The following is a 24,117-nucleotide window of genomic DNA, read 5'->3' as shown; positions in this document are numbered from 1 at the left end:
TTGCATACATGTAGTAGTTTCTCTTTGAGGCAACATCAAAAGGGGTCAAAACTGAAATTTCGTATCTATGGGCAATTTAGAGGTTAGCCATGAATTATCTGACGTACTCGTAACACTACAGTACAAAATTAGAGACTGAGTATTGGAAATGGATATATTGGCCATTAGATCTACTGAGAAGACTTGAGATTTTTTTTTTCATATGGCTGATACATCCCTTAATAATCATTTCAATATTTTATGTATTGGTTTTAAAAACACGAGCGAGGCGAGTACAAAATGTTTCTTGTTTTATATAATTTAATCAGGTTTCCAAATGAAAAATTTCCTCCGACGTTCCTACAATTTTATGTTCAAAACTCCCTGATACTATTACGTATTTTGTGCCTATACAAATATAGCTATAGGTATTATTCACATAAAGACTTAAGTTTGTTCACAGTTATAGCCCCATTGCGTTTGGCAAGTGCCGGCCAATGTGAAGACGCTCTTTCAGGATCCTTCAAGTCAAGAGTGAATAGGCATCTTTTAGGCAAGGGCGCTCCATCTTAGGCTGTTTCATCACTTGCCAGCAAGTCTGATTGCAGCTAATCGCTAGGCTATAAATTAAAAACCTCTGAATATTATATTCGTATGAAAATTCACAAAACTTAACAATCTAGTCAGCGTTGGTCACACATAGCGATTTGAAGGGGTCCAACGCCCCCCAAATGGGGCGTTGGACTGTTCACAAGGCTCTTAACAAATAAGTACCCACTTTTTATAAACACCTCCATACAAGCGGCTCATTTCCACAGCCTCCGATAACATCAGATCTGGCGCCATCTCGTGTTATTACCATCACAACAGGAGCAGTTCGACAATTCCGCTCTGACATTGTAATCTCAACAAAGGTCTGACCCGACACCTTATCAGTTACATCGTTAAACACAGTTACAACTAACGCAATAGTATCCTATTTCACTGTAATACGTCTCAGATCGGCTTGGCATTGGTTTCTGGGACCGCAAAACTAATTTTGTTTTGAGGATCTGACAAACACATCCTGCTTCGAAAGAAGTAGGCAAGAACAAGAAGTAGGTACCTATTGTTTGTATGGAACAGGGGCAATTCGATCTTTGAATGAATTGTTTTTTTTTTTTTTTCAAAGATCGAATTGTAATTAGGTAGGTACTTAGATATAATATTTGCCTTCCTACGGAACACCATGCAAAAATCAATAAAATTCTATAAGTAAACCTGGTTCCTAATTTTGACGTTTGGTACGTAGATATCTTGCATTCATGGGAAGGATATAGGCTACTTTGGTCCCGGAAAATGAAAAAATTCCCACGGGACTCTTAAAGGCCCATCCATTTGACCGATTTTTATGAAATTTGGTACAGAGATAAACTTGCAAGAGTTTAAGTCCGGAAATCAGCCCAGAGATAAGAAAGAAAAGAAAGGAAAGAACTTGCATTCCGGAGATTACTTTTATCCCGAGAAATCAAGAGAATTTATTTTCAACAAGAACAAAAGTTTGGTTACTTTAGAAACTAGTCTAATCTAAGTAATACTTAACAATAATTTAGAGAAAGAATTTTAAAATCATCATATACTTACCTATATGCATAATTAGTAATTACAAAGTAAAAAATATTCTAAAGAACCATCAATTTAAATTCTAAGTACCTAGATATAAATTGTATAAATACTAGTCTATTTTATTTTATTTTTATTAAGTAATTCAGCAATTATTTGGTTAACCTGCTTTTTGTTTAAAAGCGCAAAGTGGCATATCATAACTAACTACATACGTATTATATTTTTTTGACGCTAGATTATTATTTTTATTTTTACTCAGTTTAGCAATTATTATTATTATGTCAGCCTTCTTTTTGCCTAAGGTGCAGTGCATGCAAAGGTGTCATAACTGTTATAGTTAATTAGTTCCTTACATTTCAAATAGTTATATCGAAGCATGAATTATTATGGCCATATAAAAATCGAGTCCAAGTTCTACCAAGCAAGGCTATCAAAACAACGAGCCTATGGCAGCAACTACTTTCATATTTAAAAGTTCATTAATTTATTAGATCACTACAAACCGATAACGATCAAATTATTCACATTAACAAAAATTACTTTGCATAGGCTATTAATAAAATAAAAATATTTTGTCATATTGCCGCCCTCCATCTGTCATTAATTTTGATATTTAACCACATAGACATCGATTGGTTATATTAATTAGTTATTACCAAATATTGATCTACAAAGTATAGGTGTCGGCCTCTAAGCGAATTTCCGCCACGGCAAAAAAAACTTGCGCAAGCGCAGGAAGACGCACTGTTGTAGTGGTGGAATTTGAAAATCAGATTATCAGGTAAGTTTGGTTTCGGTGCTCATTGTTCCGGAGTTCCGAAGTTTCAAAATGCCGCTTGAAAATCAAAAAAAAAAAAAAAAATTCGATGTAGACTTCAACTTTTTATCAGCAAAATTGTGGATTTGGAATTTTAATTTTGGAACCAAGAGGTCTATCATCATATTGAAACAAAAACAGTAGTGATTGTGAATAACAGGTTATAACGATGATATAGAATTTATTCAAAAAAAAAATACTGCCACTTAAAAATAAGAAAGCATTTACGGAAAATGATTAAAAATGTAGGTACCACTGTAAAAGCTCGGTCCGCTTTAAAAAAAAATCTCAATGTCTGAAATACGTAACTCTGGTTATGCTCGCTACAACTCCAGTTTTACAAACGATCCTTAATCTTTCGAAATTCCAACGTTACAAAAAATCTGAGTTCCAGGGTCAAGCCATAGTCTACTTGTCCGCCAAACTATGCTAGGGTACACAGGGCTAGAGAGAAGAAATTCCTACAAGAAGAGTCTTAGCAGGTATAATAATATGCTGTAGAGTGTAAACTGTAGACAGTTCCGTTGAGTAGGTACGCTGATGGTAAACAATCTTCGGAGGAAAATTATAAATCATCAATCATCATTGACATTCAATAACCAATTACAATATTTTTAACAAAATGAAGCGTCAGTAGGTAAAGGAAAATATCTTGAAGAAACTTGCATATTATTATCTCGATTCTAAAGGAAATTCTTGGATAATATGCAGCCTGCAAGTCTTACCGCTCTAAATTGTGTATTTAATATTATAAATTGTACGTTTATTCCTCTCTCCAATGAGAGAATAGATAGGTAATGCTGGGTGCCTTAGGTAAATAATAAACAGCATTTTTTGCACCCAACAAGCAATAGAAAGAGAGCCAGCGCGTGTCAAATCTTCGTTATCTTATAAAAGCTGCTCTGTGTATTGTCCTCAACACAGGGAGGAACGATCGGCGACCATGAAGTTTGGATCATGGTGGCTTTGGGAGATAACAGGTATAGGCAATGCATGACGTGATTTCGAAAACTATTATTCGAAGAAAATATTTGAAATACTTTGTAGGATAGGAAATATAAAATAGGTTTATACTTTGACCTATTTTACACCTTTATTATCTGTTATCTTCCAAAGCCACCATGATCCAAACTTCATAGTCGCTGATCGTTCTTCCGTGTGTTGGGGAGTGGTTGGGGACAATATGCAGAGAAACTTACAGCTTTTATAAAATAACGACGTCTGGCACGCGCTGACTCTTAGTCCACTACAGGCAAAAGGTATGTGTAAATTGTAAGTGTTCATGTTATAACAAATGTATCCACAAACCAATTAAAACATTACGATCAGAACAACAAACAAGGAATAATCTTTGACACCCACACTAGCGCACGCGTTGCACACACTTGCGGTTTCCTTATCAGTTCTGTACGTGTACAGGCGAGTATGCGCACGTGTGTGTAGATGACGTCATGCACAATTGTCATCTACTCATCGCTGTCATGGCTTAACGAGCAACACTCGGCCAGTCGGTCGATTTCTGCGTAACATCATTAACTTCATTAATGTATCCTTTAAAAATATGTACAACTAATAAGTATCGTCAATCAAAGATTAAAAATCGCAATTGCATCCTTTTCTAGCTTTATCACTTATCTATAAGTTAGACGACAACAGAACACGATTACGATAGTAGGTATAAATTATTATCAGTCACGTTTGCTTTGTCCGAACAGCATAACAAGACGACACACCGTCTACGTCTGTCGTCTACACACCACAGATTTGGTGTTCGTATTGTTGACTCAATACTACAGGTACCTACTAGAGGAGGCAAACATGCGTAAGGCCCGGCCGTATCAAATTTAAGGTTGTTATAGGTAGGTACATCGAGAGCCTAACAACTTTCGCTTTCGCTGAACTTGACATAGGTCAAACGATTCTGCGATGACACTTGAAAGGCGAGCCAGGCAGGGGCTGATGACTTGTCACGCAATCGTAGACCTTATGGAAAAGGATACGGTATCGTGGTTTCGACACCTGCAAGGAAAAATATCGTAACTCACTTTTTAGCGATTTTGAGTTACAATCCTGTTATTCTTACTAAACACAAGCGTAAATTAAAAATTTATAACACCCCCGACAAGTGAAAGTTACAGTAAATAGAGCTGATAACTTTCAAACGGATGAACCGATTTTCTTGGATTATAGCTAAGAACACTTTCGATCAAGCCTTTGAAAGGTTTTCAAACAAAAAAAAACTAAATTAAAATCCGTTCATTTGTTTAGGCGCTACGATGCCACAGACAGATACACAGATACACACTTCAAACTTATAACACCCTTCTTTTTGGGTCGGGGGTTAAAAAAGCTCTTTATTTCGCTCACTCCCGAATCCTATTTTTATTTTTCATACGCGTTACGATTCTGTCATTTTTAAAAGATTATAATCCAGCATCCATTGAATAAAAGTAATTTATAAAAAGTAAATAATGCTACGTAACTAAAATAATTGTAGTGTAAGATACCCTTAGTTGTTCGTGTAAGGTTTATTTCGTATTTAACTTCCGTCGTTACCTCAGGCCATTGTAAGTATCTCATACTTTCTATTTTTTACTTAATAATAAAGTGTTGCCTTTATTGCATTAACATTAATTGTGTGTCAGAATTACAAATTACAATGCCATTTTGTAAATTTTGCGTTGAGAAAGTAATCGGAACTCACAAAAAATAATAAAGTAGTTGCCTACCTAATAACGTATAGTAATTAAACGTGTAGATTTTCCCTGGTTAACAAAAATTATCATGATTGGATAGCGTTATGGCTTAACAGAATTCATAAATAGTTTTAATTTTGTAAATCTTTTACGGGCTCTCTTGTAAAGTTTCAAAAAATGAGATACGATGTTTTCCGTGCAGGTTTTTCGAATTTTCTGCGTTCGTGTACTTTTACCTTCCGCATGATCATTTCAAGGACACTCTTTTCGGGTCTCAGGCCTCTTTTTCATTGGGAAGTGACACGCTTGGCTCGAGACCTTGTCCCCCTCCCCTTGCCCGAGTGGGGTGACGTCATCCGCGCCATCTTGCCCCGGTGACGCGTTGCTGGGCAACTCGAACACGCGCTACGTAGGTAAAGGCAGATTGACATAAATCAATATGCACGTATATTCTAGAATAATACATTGTTTACTTTTATTTATGAACTATTTTTTTTAAATTTAAAACGAAAAATTTACTAAATATCTGACTTACCCAGATACAGCTAAAAATTACAAGTATGTAGATAAAGCATCTAAAAACCTGCTGAAAGCCATGCTAAAAACCTAAAAACTTGAAATTTTAAAAAGTGAACACAAATTCGTACGCTTGTGTGCAAACGCGTACCTATACCTTCCACAGGAGACTAAGTAGATATTATCTACATCTTTCTTACATTAAGTAATATAATATCATCGAGGTAAGTACCTGAATAGATTTTTAGGGTTCCGTATTATTATAAAATAGAAGTCCACTAAAAAGGCTATTCAGAAATTTCACCCAAGCAAAGCCTGGGTGGGTCAGCTAGCATAGGTATATTAGTGGGGACATGCCTTCTGATTATAATCCTATAAGTATATGTCATGTAACTTTTTTTTATCGGTACGATAAATTAGTATATTCGATGGTAGCTGGGCTATATTCCTAGTTGATAGGAGTGTTTACGTAGGTACTAATATACCTACCGCATATATGCATCATAATATATATTATGTTATTTAATAACATTAGGTGCAATAATATAAATGTACCTAGTTATATTCTGAGTCCGAGTATCTACGTAGGTAGATACTTCTTTATTTTATATGCATCAGATATAATATGTACCTATATATGTGAAGGAGTAGGTTGCTATCATACCTACTGTATATTATATTATAATATACGGTCTACTACGTAGGTATAACGTAATACAGCATTGTTAATGAGACGGCCACGAGACGGTCATGAATTCGAGACTCGTGAATAGATTTAAGTATGTTGATTTTATATATTTTAATAATTTCTATAAATATATATTACAAAAATACCGACAAGAATCTATATATTATTTATACTACTTAGCATTACTTACCAACCTTGGTTTTAGTTAGTTTTTAGTTTGACCCTATCTATTATTATTTTATAGAAACATTATTTAGTTTTTGAGAATTCCCACGTTTTTTGACAATAACTCAAAAAATATCGGCTTCTAGATAAAGGACGACAGTACGCAAAACATAATATAGGACTACTATTTCCCGGGAATGCAAAGGATTTTTACGGGATTTTTAGAAAATATGCACCGAACGATGACGTCTGCAAAGTCTTGTGTTAGCACCTAAATGCCAAATGTTATTGCTGGGTGTGTAGTGTGTACTGTATAATGGCACAGGTAATGGTTACTGTAATATTGCGTCAAAGTCCACAGCAACGTTTTTCCTTGCAATTTTCTCTGCTAATTATCATCTACTTGATATTAGATAACATGCGTCTAGATTCTAGAACAGACTACGCCCATGCTACACTTCGGATTTACTTATTCTAAATTCATTGAAAATGTTTCTTTCAGAATTCTATCTTTTTACTAACAAACAAATCAAATTGCGAAACCCAAAACTGGGTATTCATAATAATACTAACTTGTATAATCATAGTATTTACTTCAAATGTTATTATTTAAGGAATGTATTTATGGGATTGCAATAAATTGATTGAAATTCAAATTGAACAATTTATTTTTAGCGTAGGTATTATCCAAATCTCAAAGCTTATAATGCATTAAAATCGAGATAGTCAGCCATGAATACAACTTTCCTGAATAATCAAATCATTACGAGTGGAATTGAGGTAAGAACTAGCTTGAAAAAATTCTATATACGAGTAAATATTGCAAATACAAAGTAAACGTATTCCGGTTACCTTAATTAAATCTGCATTAAATACTTGGAACGGAATTTAAGAATATCCTTTAAAATCAAGTAGGGCAAAGTCAATGCAACTTTCACAAGCAATTCGCCTTTTACGATATAATTTTACGTAGATAAAATACAAGTTATCTCATACCCCAAGGTTTGTAGGAAAAGATCCCAGAATTTAATCGTCATTATCAACATAATTAATTAGCTGACCCGCCCTGGCTTCGCTCGAGTGGAATTTTTGAAAATCGGTGAGGGGAATTTCCAAAAATCCTGAAACACTAGGTACTTTTTCATTTTTGCTCGAAATACTCAAATAACTAGTTTGGTGGGATAAATGTTTTTAGTGGGATCTATTGAACTCCATTGGGGGTAGAATTCAATAAAATCCAAATTCCTTTCTTAGTAAGCGCCTAGGTACGTTATAAAAGGAACTAAGTACGCACGTCAAATTTCAACTTTCTACTCCGCGGTTGTGCCTTGAAAGATCTATCAAACAGTCAGTCGGAATAAATCTTTTTAACCCCCGACCCAAAAAGAGGGGTGTTATAAGTTTGACGTGTGTATCTGTGTACCTGTGTATCTGTGTATCTGTCTGTGGCATCGTAGCGCCTAAACGAATGAACCGATTTTAATTTAGTTTTTTTTGTTTGAATGGTGGCTTGATCGAGAGTGTTCTTAGCTATCATTCAAGAAAATCGATTCAGCCGTTTGAAAGTTATCAGCTTTTTTTTAGTTACTGTAACCTTCACTTGTCGGGGGTGTTATAAATTTTTAATTTACACTTGTTTATATTATACTTATAGATGTCAATTTTTCAACGAAAAAAATTTTCAGTCAGTGTAATTTTTTATACTTAAACAATAAACATATTTTGTATATGTAGTCAGTGTGCACATTTTTGTAGTCGAACTGATATTTCAATGTCTCATAATCCTGTTCAACTACAAAAATTATTAATTGATTGTATTAATTGAAAATAATAATAATTGTGACTGGTTTTATATGCACGACGGCGACCTCAACTGATTGTAAGATAACTGTTCAGGGTGAGAAGGATTGTGCTTACTTAGGTACCTGAAAATGTAGACAGTTAATCCGTTGTCCTACAGTATATCCAGTAGTAGATCCTTGAATGAAAACATAATTTAGTGCTGAACTTTGTACAGTTGTTATTGGCATGTTGGGCATTAGCTGTTAGTACCTATATGTAAAATTATATAAGTACCATGTAGGTTGTAAATAAATTATTATATGGTTAGTCGATGGATTATAATCCATCGACTAGCCGATATGCGACCACTTTTGGGCAAAGGTATTTCGGAGAGCATCGCCACTGGTTACGTCGTCCATCTCTCTCATCCACCCTCAAATTCCTCGACCGTCCAGCGAACTAAAGGTCATCCCTCACTGCGTATATTTACCAATACATACAATACTAATATGGTCTCCACTCCAGAAAACATCCTCAACAGCCATCGATTCTGTGACAGACATGTTGGAAAATATCCATGAAAAAAATTGTTGTTATTAGAACGATACTGATACGTGCTGATACTCACTTATAATTTTTTTTTTACCTTGTCCTACTGACTGACTGATGAATTTGAGTTCAGTCTCCACAGTTTTAACTATATTATACTCGTAGATAGATATAATGTTATCCATCGTGGAAAATTTTAATGTCTATTATGTTTTTCCTGTCCAAAACCAGTTTTATATATTATTATTAAGTTTTGTTGCTGATTTTAAAAACATTTAAAATCATGATTAATAAGTTAAAATCACAAATATTTATAACCAGTGAAAACTAGTTTAGTCATACCTAGTTATTAAAATTAAGTATATTATTCAAGCACTAGAATAAGTAGGTAATTCTAACGTTTCCTCGTCCCAAGTTACTTATACTACAAAGCTTGGGCTGATACACAAAGAAAAGGTTATGAGTGATCTACTAATAACAGGAAATCACACTATAATCCTATAATATCATAAAAGCGAAAGTGTGTGTATATGAATGTGCGTATGTTACTCTTTCACGCAAAAATTACTGGACACATTTGGCTGTTTAAAATGGAGGTAGATTATACCATAGATTAACACATAGGCTACTTTTTATTCCTGAAAATCAAAGAATTCCCACGGGATAATTAAAAAGAATAAAAACCTATATCCACGCGAACGAAGTCGCGGGCATCAGTCATAGTTACCTATATAAAAAATAAAAACATTTTTAAACAGCAAAAACATCGGGCGAAGTCTTTTAAAAATTTTCGAGCCATTTATCGCGATACTAGTTTTATTAAATTTCCCTTTCTATCTATTCATGTTCGAGAGTAATTCAATGGAGGATGGGGTAGGGTGGTACACGTGTATTTAAATGCACTCCCCACTCTACTCTTTCTTTTTGTGAGCACTGAAATTCAGTTAATAGTACGCCGTTTTATTGCAGTTAAGAAACGTCAAGTTTAAAATGAAAATGGTACCTACTCGTGGTTACGAATGGATCATCATATTTATAACGGAAAACTTAGTTCAATATCATCCGAGTGGATCTTTTCAAAAATCTTTATACTTACATGTATTTCTGTACTATTTATGTCAACTTATTTGAGTGCAGCCTGAAAGTGGTTAAAAACCTGTACTAATTAGTAGATATGATAGAGATATAAACGTCTTTGAAAGAATCATCATGATCAACCCATTTCCGCCCCACTACTGAGTACGGGTCTCCTCTCAGAATGAGAAGGGTTTAGGCCATAGTCTGCCACGCTGGCCCAATGCGGATTGGCAGACTTCACACACCTTTGAGAACTCTCAGGCATCCAGGTTTCCTCACGATGTTTTTCTTCACCGTTAAAGCAAATGATATTTAATTGCTTAAAACGCACATAACTGAAAAGTTAGTGGTGCGTGCCCGGGATCGAACCCCCCCCGACCTCCGATTAGTAGGCGGACGTTCTAACATCTAGGCTATCACATCTTTTTGAAAGAATCATTTTTATTAAAAAAAATACATACTTAGTAGATATTATATTTCTACAAAGCTAAATGATATTCCTGTTTCCGTTTAACTAACTCCAAGAAAAAACCAAATTCCAATCCTAAGAATCCAAATAGCCGCATTAGGGTTCGTAATCTCTTTTTTTTTCAAAAAAAAAAGAATATTAGCCATGTTAAATGACTAATATTCCCCTTCCCTCTCCAACTAAGCGTCAGGCTTGTGCAGGAGTAGGTACGACAATAGTGCAACGGGCGGGGTTTGAACCGTCGACCTTTCGGTTTTCAGTCCACTCCTTTACCGGTTGAGCTATTGAGGCTCTTTCGCGGGTTTTGCACGCGCTATGTCGATTAAAAAGATCTCAGAAAGTATTAGTGCTTGGGCTGCATTCATCTTGTATTCTAGTAAATACTATTTACTGCTACTATGTTGGGTAGGAACAATGTATAAAGGTAACCAAACCAAAGTGAACCTGAGCCGCATACGAGTAATGGATTACTCTTCTATAATGACACTGGCGCTGGCAAACAGGCGATATCATCTTGCTGTAAACGAGGTATAAAGCCGCGGCCACATCTGTGTTACCTGAACAGAAGCTAAGGTATAAGGTGATATTTTTTCTATACTGAAAATTATAGAAAAAATATTGTAAGAGGTAAAATTTATTAGTTTTCTTTTTAACTCAAGAGATTCGATCCTGAAAATTCTATCACTGACTATGTTATCTTCGAGTGTTACAAAATTATTATATCATTCATAAAATCATTTATCAAAATATTATTAAATATTATCATTGACAATTATTATTAAGATAATAATTATCAAGATATAAAGGTACTAGCCAATGCCCGCGACTTCGCCCGCGTGGATTTAGGTTTTTTGAAATCCCGTGGGAACTCTTTGATTTTCCGGGATAAAAAGTAGCCTATGTGCTAATCCAGGACATTATCTATCTCCATTCCAAATTTCAGCCAAATCCGTCCAGTAGTTTTTGCGTGAAGGAGTAACAAACACACACACACACACACATACAAACTTTCACCTTTATAATATTAGTGTGATAATCTTGATGACGATAAATTAATATTTTTGATGAATATTGAGGAACAAATGTAAGATTGGTTTCTTGACCTGTGTTGTATAAAAACATTAGGTACCTAGGGACTAAGGGTCTCTATTTCGAGTAACGTTTTTTATACAATATAAGTAAGACCTGTACCTATTTTTATAGCAAAGTTTACCAAATGGTCAAACTTTTACTGTGTTAAAATTAGGTTAAAACCAAAAGCAGCCCTATTTGGGATTCGCCGCCAAAAAGTGTCAATAAGAAATGCTGAAGGTTTTAGATCGCTTTAAACCCATAGATATGTTTTAAACCACTTACTTCTAATGTAAATATACCAGTTACATAAGGGCAGCTTAGTTAATACTCCTTATCTGTTTGATAAATATTATCAGATAATAATAATTGTCATAATAATGTATATGTAATAATGCATATATCTTGATAATTTCGAATCCTGCTGAAAACTCTAAAATCTAAACGTATCGTTGGCAATAAATTCCACGTTTGTATTTAAATCTACTTCGAACCCGTACTACGTACTTAATTTAAAAAAAAATCAAAATTCAAAATATTTTTATTCAATTAGACTTTTAAAAGTTCTTTTGAATCGTCAAGAACCACTGGTTCGGAATGCTTTTCCCACCGAGAAGTAGGAGACGAATGTACGAGTATGTTCACTTATTCGTGTAATAAAATTGGTTTCGGCAAACGTTTTAATAAGACCGACAATGATTAGCCATCACATACCAGATTCTAATTCACGACAAACGTTATTGAAATTCCCTTTTGCCGCACGCATGTCGCTTTGTCCAATATATTGTGGGCGAAGCTTAATCGAGTTTCGATTTGTTGTTCGCTGGGATTCAGGACGTAGGACTATCTGATAACGAACCCTATTGTGTAGGGAATACGGTGCAGATTGATCTATTCGTGTTATTCACGTGGGCGCTTTTCCCCCCGCCTCCCCTGCAAGGTCACGCGACTAGGGCGGGTAGAGCGGGGAGATAAAACAGGTGTTCATGAGAGGTGTAAGGAATGATGTCGCATTATTTGCTGTAGTATGTAGTTTTGTATGAAGAATAATCTGCTTATGTAAACATGGTAGATACCTTCATATTATTATAATATTAAGTATCGATATAGATGATGATAAAGTTATAGGTAGGTATATAAGTAAAAAGTAAATATATCAGTACGCGTAGGTGTGGGGACGTATTTTGCTGTTCCTTTGTTATATATTACTTTGCACTTATGAAGTACCTACCTGGTACCTACTACATAATATAATTCCTTATTAAAATATTACATTATACATGATATTATTATTATTAAAATGAAAACAGAATTATACATCTTTTATAATAATAAATAATCGTTGGTGAGTGCTCTTTAGTAATCAAGGTAACTTCTGAACTTGACCAATTAAGTAAGTAATTTTTGTTTCAAAAGGAAATGCCTTGGTTCATAAGTAGTGGATATGTTAAGATCTGATAGGTGGCGCTGTAGTCTATCAACAAATTCTATATTTAAATAAACCAACTACATAATATATGTAAATGAACCCCGAGACTTCTTTCGCGGATGTAGGTTTTTTCAAAAGCTCCTGGCAAATGGTCGTATTTTCTCGCTATTACGCTCTTCTCTCCTACAATACTATACTACTATAATACCTGTAATATACTCCCCGCCATCGTGTCGTGTACTGTCATAATTATCGAAAAGTTTTTTACAAAATAGCAATTAGTTAGGCAGGCCCAAGTAGTACTAGCCGGGCCCCAAGTCTGCTATTTTACATGATTTGTCATTGAACTACAATGCAATTTTAATTCAATTACCATTGGTTCATAATTTCGTAGTCTACTAAATTCACAATGGCCGACCGATGGTCTTGTAATTGGATTGCAGTTGCATTGTAGTTGGTATTGCCATTTGCTCAAAAAGCGTTTGCCAAAATGAGTCCAAAAAAAATAATACATATTAAAAACGTTTATTTAAGCTAGATTCGATTATAAATGTTATCTATTTGTGTTTTAAAGATTAAGCCTTAAGTAAAATGATCATAATAAGCCAAAAAGATAAATTTTAAGTGCGATTAAAAAAATAAAATGTCAAAAATAATTATATTTCATCTGTAACTGTCGAATTGACATTAAATGTCAATATCATTTGATAGTTCTGCAATTTGAATTTTGATTTTTGATTTTTGAGGCGACTTGCGAATACCTACCTAGGTAGACAGAATATTTAAATCTGTGAAGTGTGAATATTATAAGGAACTGCGAAAATGGTAGTAGTGGAGCAGATTTCGTCGCTGCTAGACTATTTGGAGAGCCATTCCTGTCACTGCAACCGCACCAGTGACGGGGCAAAGCCTGGCTAAGCGGCGTTCGCAGGCCAGGCTTGAGCAGATATCGAGGCCAAAATGCAGACGCATTTTGGCTCAAGCCCAGGCGACGGAGAACTTGGCTGCAGCAATTGTCAGACTGGGGACTGCAACAAACCAAGCTGCTGCTAGGCTGGCTGCAGCAATTGAAAAGTTTGCTGCTGTATTTAGCAGGACAGCAGGAGGAGCAGGAGATGCAACGAGTGTTGCATTCCCCTCGAAAAAGGTTGCCTTTTTATTCATTTAATATTTAAAAACAATTTAGTCATTATATTAAACTGAATAAACAGTAGTTTATTGTTTTCAGAGATGTCGCACAAAACAGCTATCAGGATCAGAATCTGATGACTACATTCAAGGTACAATTTAGTGTCTGTTCAAAGAAATTAAATGGAAAATACTCTGGTAATGGTGTCAGATCAGCAAATTATTATCAATTACTATGCTTGGAGTTTCCAATATTAATCTAATCAAATATTGAATAGAAACAGACATTACATTGTGGAATTCCATGTTATTTAAAGAAAAATTAATATTCCTATGTGGCGCTATAATCGCTAAACAGTTATGCGGATTATAGGAAAGAAATATTATTTTTTCTTTAAAAATCTAATCAAAGTCTAGTCAAAATTCAAAATCATTTATTTCAATTATTTATTATTAACTTCATGTATTTCTCCACAGCCTGTTGATGAGAGCCTGCTGCAGCACCCTACCTTCAAGCAGACCTTGGTTGACTCCATGGCTTTGTGAATGCTGTGCTTCAATAGCACTTTCCAACTCGGCCCTTGAATTGTTTTCATCCTAAAATATACAATAATGTTGTTTATTTCATAATAATATTACTCTTATATTAAGGATGTTTTACTCTTTTTTATGTTAAATGAATAAACATATTTGTGGAAATTTGTATTTTTTTTTAAAAATAAACAAAAATTAAATCACATGCCTGTTGCAGACGAAGAGCTTCCACAGGCATGAGTGGAGGCACGTGTGTTGGTCTTGTTTGCAATACTGTGCAAAATATAACATGCATTTACAATCTTGCCTGTGGTGATTGGACTGTAATGCAAAGCATGTGCTCTGAGCAAACATCTGAAAAAAAAAATTTACAACTAAATACCCAAACTATTGCTAAACATGATGAAAAACCCTTGTAAAACCAAACAAACACTGGCTTAAAAGCAATGACAGCACAATGGCGCATCAATGATAGTTCAATGGCGATCCAATGGTCATTGCAACTGTCAAACTATTAGCAGACTACGCTTAAATTCGATCATTGACTTGTCATTAAGTACGGGACTACCAATTATTTACAATTGTGTCATTGAAGTGCCAGTGGCACGCCATCGGAAAACAATTGTGACGCCATTGAATTAGTAGACTACCAAAATTGCTAAAAGTAACAATTAAGATGTCATTGATAGACAACTGAAACACAATTGCAATAGTAGACTTGGGGCCTGGGCGCCACAAACTCGCGGTCCATCCCAAGACTCGTTAGCACCATCTAGTAGGAAATAATAATAATTGATCTTGTATTTCTAAGTATGTGTCTCTGTAATTCCGTGCTTCTACAAACAATTTCAATATACGATTCAGTTAGTAAAGGCACAAAGGCATTCGCTGAACATCAATCCATTATCTAGAAGTCTTTGTCTCCTATGTACTTACCTACTCCTTGTAAATTCGATCGGATCGCGCCAACAAAGGTTTCCAAACTTCTCTGGTTACGACAGGTTGCTCGATTAAATAGGTATTGGTAGAGGAACATTTTCGACATTTTGATGCTAGATTTAGGTACCTAATACCTATAGCTTTTGTTTTATGTAAGCTGCCTCCAAAACATTTATGTTATTTTTACAACTATCACTTTGACCTTAGACGACCACCATGGCGCAGTGGTAAGCGCTCTTACCACTCTTGGTCTTATTAGAGGGAAATGCCGAGTTCGACTCCCGGAAGGGATTTGGAATTTTATAATTTCTAAATCCGTGGTCTGGTCTGGTGGGAGGCTTCGGCCGTGGCTTGTTACCACCCTACCGTCAAGCGATTTAGCGTTCCGGTACGATGCCGTGTAGAAACCAAACGAGTAAAAACTGCCATATCCCTTCCAGGTTAGCCCGCTTCCATCTTAGACTGCATCATCACTTACCACCAGGTAAGATTGCAGTCAAGGGCTAACTTGTATCTGAATAAAAAAAATATTTCATCATCATCGTTATCAACTCATCGCCAGCTCACTGACTGATCCTAATCCGCACTTTTCTGAGCTCTCTCAGAAAAGTGCGGATTAGGAGACTTCACACACCTTTGAGAACATTCCCAGGCAGGTTTCTTCACGATGTTTTCTTTCACCGCTAAGCAAGTGATATTTAATTGCTTAAAGCTGAGTATCTGCATTTTTTCTTTCGATATTCCTAAAAAAAAACGGAAAATGAATGTTAAATTAAAGACCAAATTTTAGGGAGCTACTATACACTATCTAAGACTGGCACATAAAGTCACGAGGTTTGACAGTTTTAAACTAAATTAAATTTTGTCCTTTTCTTATTACATTGGTAAGAAAAAGATGCGAATACTCTAAATTTTATTTGCCATCACAATCAGTACCAATGCCTACTAACAAACAGGTGTTAGATAACTTAACGCCACCCTCGACCCTGGCACACACTTGTGTAAGTCACATAATTGTGTTACAATATTAGATTAAACGGCGGAGCAAGGGTAGATGCACTTTTGCTTGTGTCATACATATACACGCGATACCAATAAACCGTTAGGCTGGGCACACATTAACTACCGGGTCATCCAGCCTCTCTAGCCGCCATAGCGTTAAAGTGTAAATTAAAAATTTATAACACCCCCACAAGTGAAGGTTACAGTAACTAGAAAAGAGCTGATAACTTTCAATTTCAAACGTCTGAACCGATTTTCTTGGAACAAAAAAAAACTAAATTAAAATCGGTTCATTAGTTTAGGAGCTACAATGCCACAGACAGATACACAGATACACACGTCAAACTTATAACATCCCTCTTTTTGGGTCGGGGGTTAAAAAGAAGCTTTCTAGAACTGTGCAACCATAACTCTCTTGGGCGATAATCCAACTAGATTTCAATATGGTTATTAAAGGCGCGGATCAACTAATTCCTAACAGGCCAGTAACACATTGGTGGTTCCTCAAGGGGTGCAAATGTTCATGATTCGCAGTAGTCACTAACATCAGAACCCACCTGCTTGTTCGCTCGGTATTTTTATATAAAAATAACTTTGAAAACCTGAGCCCCTTCCCAGGGTTTCGAATTCTCGACTAGAATCCTAAGCTGCTAAAAATTTAAAACAACATTGCTGAGGAAGGACGATAAGTTATCTAGCTATAATATGCTCTAAGGCTAAGGTCTGAGTGAGGTGCGTACCACGGCCTCTGCAGCTTGCAGTCAAATTGGTCAGCACATACATATTCATATAAAACGTGTAATATCTAGACGCAACTGCACCCATCTGGTAAAATTGTGGTCTTTCAAAAACATTTACTTAGTCTCCTTACAATTATTAGTATACTTAAACAAGAACCTCAAGAACATGAGAAGTGAAAAATAGTTATATTTGTAGGGTCATATCAAAGCTTACAGGTAATGAAAGTGTAAAACTTAAAAAAAAACGCTTTTCCAAGGCTACAAAAGCCTCAGTAGTTTTCACTACACTAGATATTACGCTATTGTGAATGAGGCCTTGGGATGAATAATGAGACATTTTTGTAAAAGCCTTTTACAAAATGGTCGTTTAATTACGACCTTTTATGCGTTGATTTGTGTTATCGTTCTTTTAAAATGTTAAACTGAAAACAAAATTTTCTCATAGTAAGTACTTAATTTTTAGAGTTCCGTACCCGATGGGAGCCTACGGGACCCTATTACTAAGCCTCCGCTGCCCGTCCGTCTGTCCGTTCATCCGTCCATCCGTTTGTCCGTTCATCCGTCCGTCCGTCTGTCTGTCAGCGGGCTGTATCTCGTAAACCATAATAGATAGAGAGGCGGGATTTTTTGCGTTAAATACCTGGAGAAGTGACTCAGCTTACATTTTATTCCAGAAAATCAAAGCGTTCCTACAGGATTTTGGATTCAGCCAGTTAGCTAGCCCCAACGCACCCTGCCGGTACAAATGCCTAGCACAATTCATCGGCCAGCTCTCACTATGGTTGGGAAGTACGTCACAGGCGTTGCGTGTGGGTGGTGCGGTGTCAACCCACGCTCCACTATTGAGCTTTCATTACTCTCAATGACTGATACTCTACCGTATTTCAGGTTTCATCTTTAAACATTCAGTAGGCTTTGCCTACATGTCGTGATAGCCTAGTCGTTAAAACTTCGTACTCCTTCCTATTCGGGGATCAATCCCGGCCACGCACGTCTAACTTCTTGAAATCTTACAGATTTTTAATTTTAGTTGAAAACATCTTAGATTGAGCTTAACTTATCATCGAATATCATCGGGTGAGATCGGCTCGCAGGTGACAATTAATTACTTAGGTACTTAAATTAGAATAAAAGACCTAGAATAGAAAAATGTGATATCTTATAAGCGTACGTTAGTAGTATCCAATGTACTATGATTAAAAAACTAGCGTTTAGTTAATTACCTATCTTTAGTGTGAATAATGAATTACAAACAGACTTTTTGTTCCTATCAATTAACATGAAGTTCTTTCTATTTGTTTTTGTATGTTGACCGCGAGATGACGTAATACGATGGCGTGACCTCATTCTTTGCTTCGAGAGTACCTACTGTAAAAAAAAACTGAAAAGGCGTTTACAAACACTAACTTCTAAGTTAGTGAACACGATTTTTCGGTTTCTAACTTCCAATTTAGTGCAATACATACATTGTCTTGTCGTCGTGCTAAGGCTGCTGGTGGTAGATATAAACATCTCACTAATACTATAAAGGCGAAAGTTTATGTGCATGTGTGTGTGTGTGTGTGTGTGTGTGTGTCTGTGTGTCTGTGTATGTTTGTTACTCCTTCACGCAAAAACTATTGGACGGATTTGGCTGAAATTTGGAATGGAGATAGATAATATCCAGGATTAGCACATAGGCTACTTTTTATCCCGGAAAATCAAAGAGTTCCCACGGGATTTCGAAAAACCTAAATCCACGCGGACGAAGTCGCGGGCAACATCTAGTTTTCTATATAACGACAATTTTTTGGATAAGCAAATCGTAAGTAGGTAAACTCCGAGCTCTCGGCTTACAAAAAAATTACCACAATTTTCCGCAAACTCACGCTTTACGCTTCACGCCTATGTTATCCTTTGAAGGAAAATGTAATGAGCCATGAGAAAAAGGTAAGGCGAGAGAAGTTCCCGTTCGCTGTACTAAAATAGATTACCTATAAGTTGGCGTAAACACGATTTTCTTGACAAACTTACTTAGCATTTTTTTTTACACGCAAATTAGTTGCAATTTTTTTTCTTATAAAGGTTAAAAAAACTGCGGCCTGCGATTATACCTACTGACAGTTATATGTTTCCTTACAAAATCAAAAAGACTTCAACACGAAATTTCTGTGTGACTATAGTAGGTACCTACTATAAGTATGTACCTAGATACTTTAGTTGTATTTGAACCTTTGAAAAAAACTATCTTAGGTACGATAATGGGATTTAAAAATCTTTTTATAATGGTAGGGAATTTTATAAGGGTTTTATAACTTTTCAATATTGAGTTACGCGAAGCGTCAAAGGTACTTAAGTATATCTTATTTTTACTCAGTTCGGCGAAATTTTTACCTTGAAAATTATTGGATCATCTTATAATTGTAAAAGAACGGTTTATTTTATACATATTAATTAATTAAAATGAAATAAAGGCTTATTATTATTATTATATTAATTAATTGAGGATATTTTACATTTTACTGTAATATTTCCCAATTTTTTTAAGTAGGTACCTAACACCTCACTCATCCATGGAAATAACACTATAGAAACTATTGACCCAAACGTCCTAGAAGAACTTAATTTGATATGAACATCATACTTAATACATCTATATCAGAATCCACAATTCCATAGTGTGGCGTAATTTAAATAATATTTCTAAGCTAAAAATATAAATGTCGCCATTAAAAAAAAAGATTTACCGTCACTCATGGCGAGCGGTTGATAATGGCTGATTAAACGCAATGCCACCTAACAAGCCACCTATAAACATAGTGACCTGAGTGCCTGACACCCTCTTCCCTACATACCTATTACCTACTCCCCCACTGTTAAGCTGCGTTTACACGTGCAATATACGTTTACTATAGGCTTAATGCATGTGCCAAGGCTAACGTTAATAAATCTGCCGATTAGAGGTTGCGTTGCACGTTTCAAGTTTAGTTAACAAAGTTAGTTTTAAGGTGAGCAAACTCTCACTTTAACGTTAATTAACTATCTGTCATTCTTGTGCGTATTTTAAATTATACTTTAAATAAACGACGCGACGGTAATGTTCAAAATATAAGCATTCACTAAAGGCCGACTTTTCAATGGTGAAATAACATTTATCTAAGAAATTTAGACGTTTTGACAGTTGTCATGAAAACTTGCTATAATATCAAATTTACTCTTGGATAAGAGCTATTTTACTTTGGTGAAATCTGCCTTAGGGAATATATCGACAGATTACAGATAAATTGATTTTATTATTAATTTCGACCGTTAGTCAAATTTTCTAGGTTGTCTTTAAGAAATCGTCTTAGCGTTAACCCTATAAATTTTGATTAAAAAAATTTACGCGAAAAGATAAACTTGAAGGCTCTCATGGCGTTATTTTTGTATTTTTACTCGATAACTGGAAGGACTGAATTTTAACCAAAAATTTTAATCACATTTCAACGTCGGGATTGTAACTGACATTTTAATTACTGAACAAAAAAAAGTAATTGCTCAAGCCTACAATTTTACAATGAGATAAATATTAATAAATATCCTTTCAAAAAGGTGCCTTTGTTATTTAAAAAAAGATATTTTACTCTACAGATAGAGTGGATTAGATCTCAGAAGATATAATTAGTTTTAGTTTAACTTAAATTATATTATTTTATAATAAATTATTGAACAACATATCCATTACGTACAAATTAATGATATGTTTTGCCTAAATAATTGTATTATTAATTTTTATTATATTTAACAAATAATAATAATAAGTAGATTTACCTAATATAATTATGTTCTATTAACTATATACACAACCTCTTAAAATAAAAGCTGAAGTCAACAAAGCAGCAAATTGACTCCAAAAATATTATTAAGAATTATTATATTAAGATAATTATTAATTATGTTAAGAATATATAATAATTATATGAAGAATTACAAAGGCGAGCACAAGATGAAAAATGTATGTGGTAATAAATATTTATTCCATAGTGTAGTTTCGGCTTTATATATTTGACCCACACATTGACCGTCACTACTACCTACGTAAGTGCAAGTCTCACTGATGCATCATATACGGTGTAAGCATGTGTGTGTGACTCACGCGCACACGCGCACAATGTAGGGGAAACTGTACAAACCGTAAACACTACTTTATGAACTTCAAGGAAAATCTAACGCATACACAACCTACTGCATAGACTTGAGAGTACTGCGAACTACGAGTATAAAGCTTTTTGTACTGACTTAGTGAAACAGCTGACTAGTGGTACCAACTTATAATTAAAACAAGTGTAAATTAAAAATTTATAACACCCCCGACAAGTGAAGGTTACAGTAACTAGAAAAGAGCTGATAACTTTCAAACGTTTGAAACCGATTTTCATGGATTATAGCTAAGAACACTCTAGATCAAGCCACTTTTCAAACAAAAAAAAACTAAATTAAAATCGGTTCATCTGTTTAGGAGCTATGATGCCAGACAGATACACATACACAGATACACACGTCAAACTTATAATACCCCTCTTTTTGGTCGGGGGTTAAAAAGCGGGGATAAGTGGGTAAAACGTCGGGTTCGATCCCGGTCACGCACCTCTCTAACTTGTAGGCGAAGAGAGTTTTACGCAATTAAATTTCATTTGCTTTAACGTAGATGGAAAACACCGTGAGGAAACCTACATATATGACAGTTCTCCATAATGTTTTCAAAGGTGTGTGAAAACTGCCAATCCTGTTGTGAACTACAGTCTTTGACCCAAATCTTTCTCACTCTGAAAGGAGATCCGTGCTTAGTTGTGGGCCGGCGATGGGGTTTTCGCGACAGGCTGAAATGGCAATCGGAGTATGAAGCGGGGAACGCCCCGCACACCCGCACGTCGCCCATGCTCACCCGCAGCGGGTTAGCGCTCAGGCTGTGCGGGTGTTGCAGGGCGTCTTCAACCCGGTTGCCATCTTAACCTGTCGTGTACTATATATAGGTGAGATCGTAGTCTGACAAAACCTCGCAGTGCACACAAAAAAAAGCTCTCTAAAGTTATACCTCATATTTATTCATGAAATTAAATGTCTGCTTCATTAATCACTATACTGTCAATAGACTAATAATTGAGATTTTGGATTGATAAGATAAGGTGGCAATTATGAATAAAGTTTCTAAATTTAGACTCTAGATAATTGTGTCAATTAGCGAAAATTTCATTCAAAAACTATGCAATATCACTGTGATGTAAGTTGTTGCCTACTATTAAATGTAGGTAATAAGTAGATGAAGTGGTTTTTGCAATGATCTTGTCAAATAAAGTCTACGCAGTATCAGCATAGAGCTGCTAGAATAAGCTATCGATTCTATATTGGGGAATGTACTGATGTGTTGTTGAAGATTTAAACTGACATTCCTTGTACTTTAGTCAGACCTGCCAATTTTTTCCCCGTAACCACTGGGCTGCCTGGTACTCTTTCATCTACAGTTGATATTTGATATTTTCGGATTAAGTATGCTACGTAAGGCCTACTACGTCCAAACCCTGACTTCTTCAAGACCAAAAGTTCAATATCTGGCTTCTACGCTCACCTAACGCACTACTCGGCGACGCTGTATCAGTCTATCTGGTCTGAACTGTGAATTTTCTCTTCTTTCGTCTCTTCTCTTCTCTCTCTCGTTCTCTTGTTTCTGCTTCTCGGTTTATGTTGCGATATTAGGCCGTGGATGGCAGATTTGTGTTTAAGAAGCTAGGTACTCGCCCATTAACGGAATTCGCTATTTACTGAAGAATCTTTGGGACAGACGAATCTAAGCAATCCAATTGTTCACATAAAATACAGTCCTTTCTACCACTAATATACCGCTGATTCTGAATACTCTTCGTACTTAGTAGCAAGAAGTTTCTTGCTAATTCCTTTAAACAGGAGGTAGCTATTGCTCTTTTCTAATTAGGTAGGTACACTTCCTACTTAGTAGCAAGAAGTTTTTTGCTAATTCCTTTAAACAGGAGGTAGCTTTTCAAAAATTCTAATTAGGCACACGTTCTGATTAGAGCAATATATTTACATTCCGACAAAAAATAGTATGCTTGAAACTCAGTGAAATCTTACGAGTATGTCTGAAATCGTTCGATCAGAAAAAACGAGGTTATAGGGGCTCTACAGTGGGGGTCATTATGCAAATCTGTGACCTAACTGATGTATTATGGATACGCTAATGTTGCACGGCGCTTGTATGCCTGCGCGGTTTGTTTGTGATTGCATTTTTATTGATAAGGGGACAGTGTATTGAATCTGTAATGATTTTGCATTTATTTTCATTGTATCTGTGACCACCAAGATCGAAGTTATGAAGTCATCAAAACTTCAATAGTTCGATGGAGAAGGATATCTTTTTTACTGGCTGATGCTCGCGACTTTGTTCGCGTGCATTTAGTTTTCTAAAAATCCCGTGGGAACTCTTTGAAACTCCAGAATAAAAAAAAGCCTGAATAGCTAAAAAAATGGTAGCCAGACAAACCAACAAACAAACAATTTCGCATTTATAACGATTTCAGTTCGGCGGCTTCAGTTCCATAATCGCCACAAGACGCCAGCAAAGTTCAATTTGATATGAACCATATCCCAAAAATGTTAATGTTTATTTTTCTTTGGCCACAGATAGCAGCTGTTGACGTCCGAAGTAGCAGCCCGCCGTCCGGCCACTCTTGTTCTCCCCCCGCTCCTCACACCCCCTCCAAGATTGCTGCCACCATGGGACGGAAGAAAATACAAATATCACGGATTACGGATGAACGGAATCGACAGGTTGGTACAATTACCAAGCTCAACTAGAGATGTGGTTAGAGTTGCTAATTTTATTGTTAGGGTTCCGTTAGTGGCGCGAGAGTTAAAAGCCAGGGTAAGCATTAAGGTATGAGCTTACTTTCTGGCAAGC

General features: G+C 35.7%; 1 protein-coding gene across 14 annotated transcripts in view; it reads left to right on the top strand.

Moving 5' to 3' along the window:
• Window positions 1-24,117, top strand: part of LOC123876561 (myocyte-specific enhancer factor 2) — an 88,718-nt gene that overhangs the window by 45,301 nt on the left and 19,300 nt on the right. For 13 of the 14 annotated variants that reach the window (XM_045922937.1, XM_045922950.1, XM_045922879.1 and 10 more), the window contains exon 2: window positions 23,841-23,987. In XM_045922937.1, the coding sequence (XP_045778893.1) occupies window positions 23,934-23,987 (54 nt within the window). In that variant the 5' untranslated portion in view covers window positions 23,841-23,933. Of the gene's footprint in view, window positions 1-23,840; window positions 23,988-24,117 lie in introns of those variants that run through there. The other variant, XM_045922945.1, reaches the window with a different exon arrangement.

The sequence above is a fragment of the Maniola jurtina genome, chromosome 2 (assembly GCF_905333055.1).
Source record: "Maniola jurtina chromosome 2, ilManJurt1.1, whole genome shotgun sequence".
Classification (NCBI taxonomy): Eukaryota; Metazoa; Arthropoda; class Insecta; order Lepidoptera; family Nymphalidae; genus Maniola; species Maniola jurtina.
Note: the sequence above shows the minus strand (reverse complement) of the source record. Positions and strands in the feature narration are given on the sequence as shown.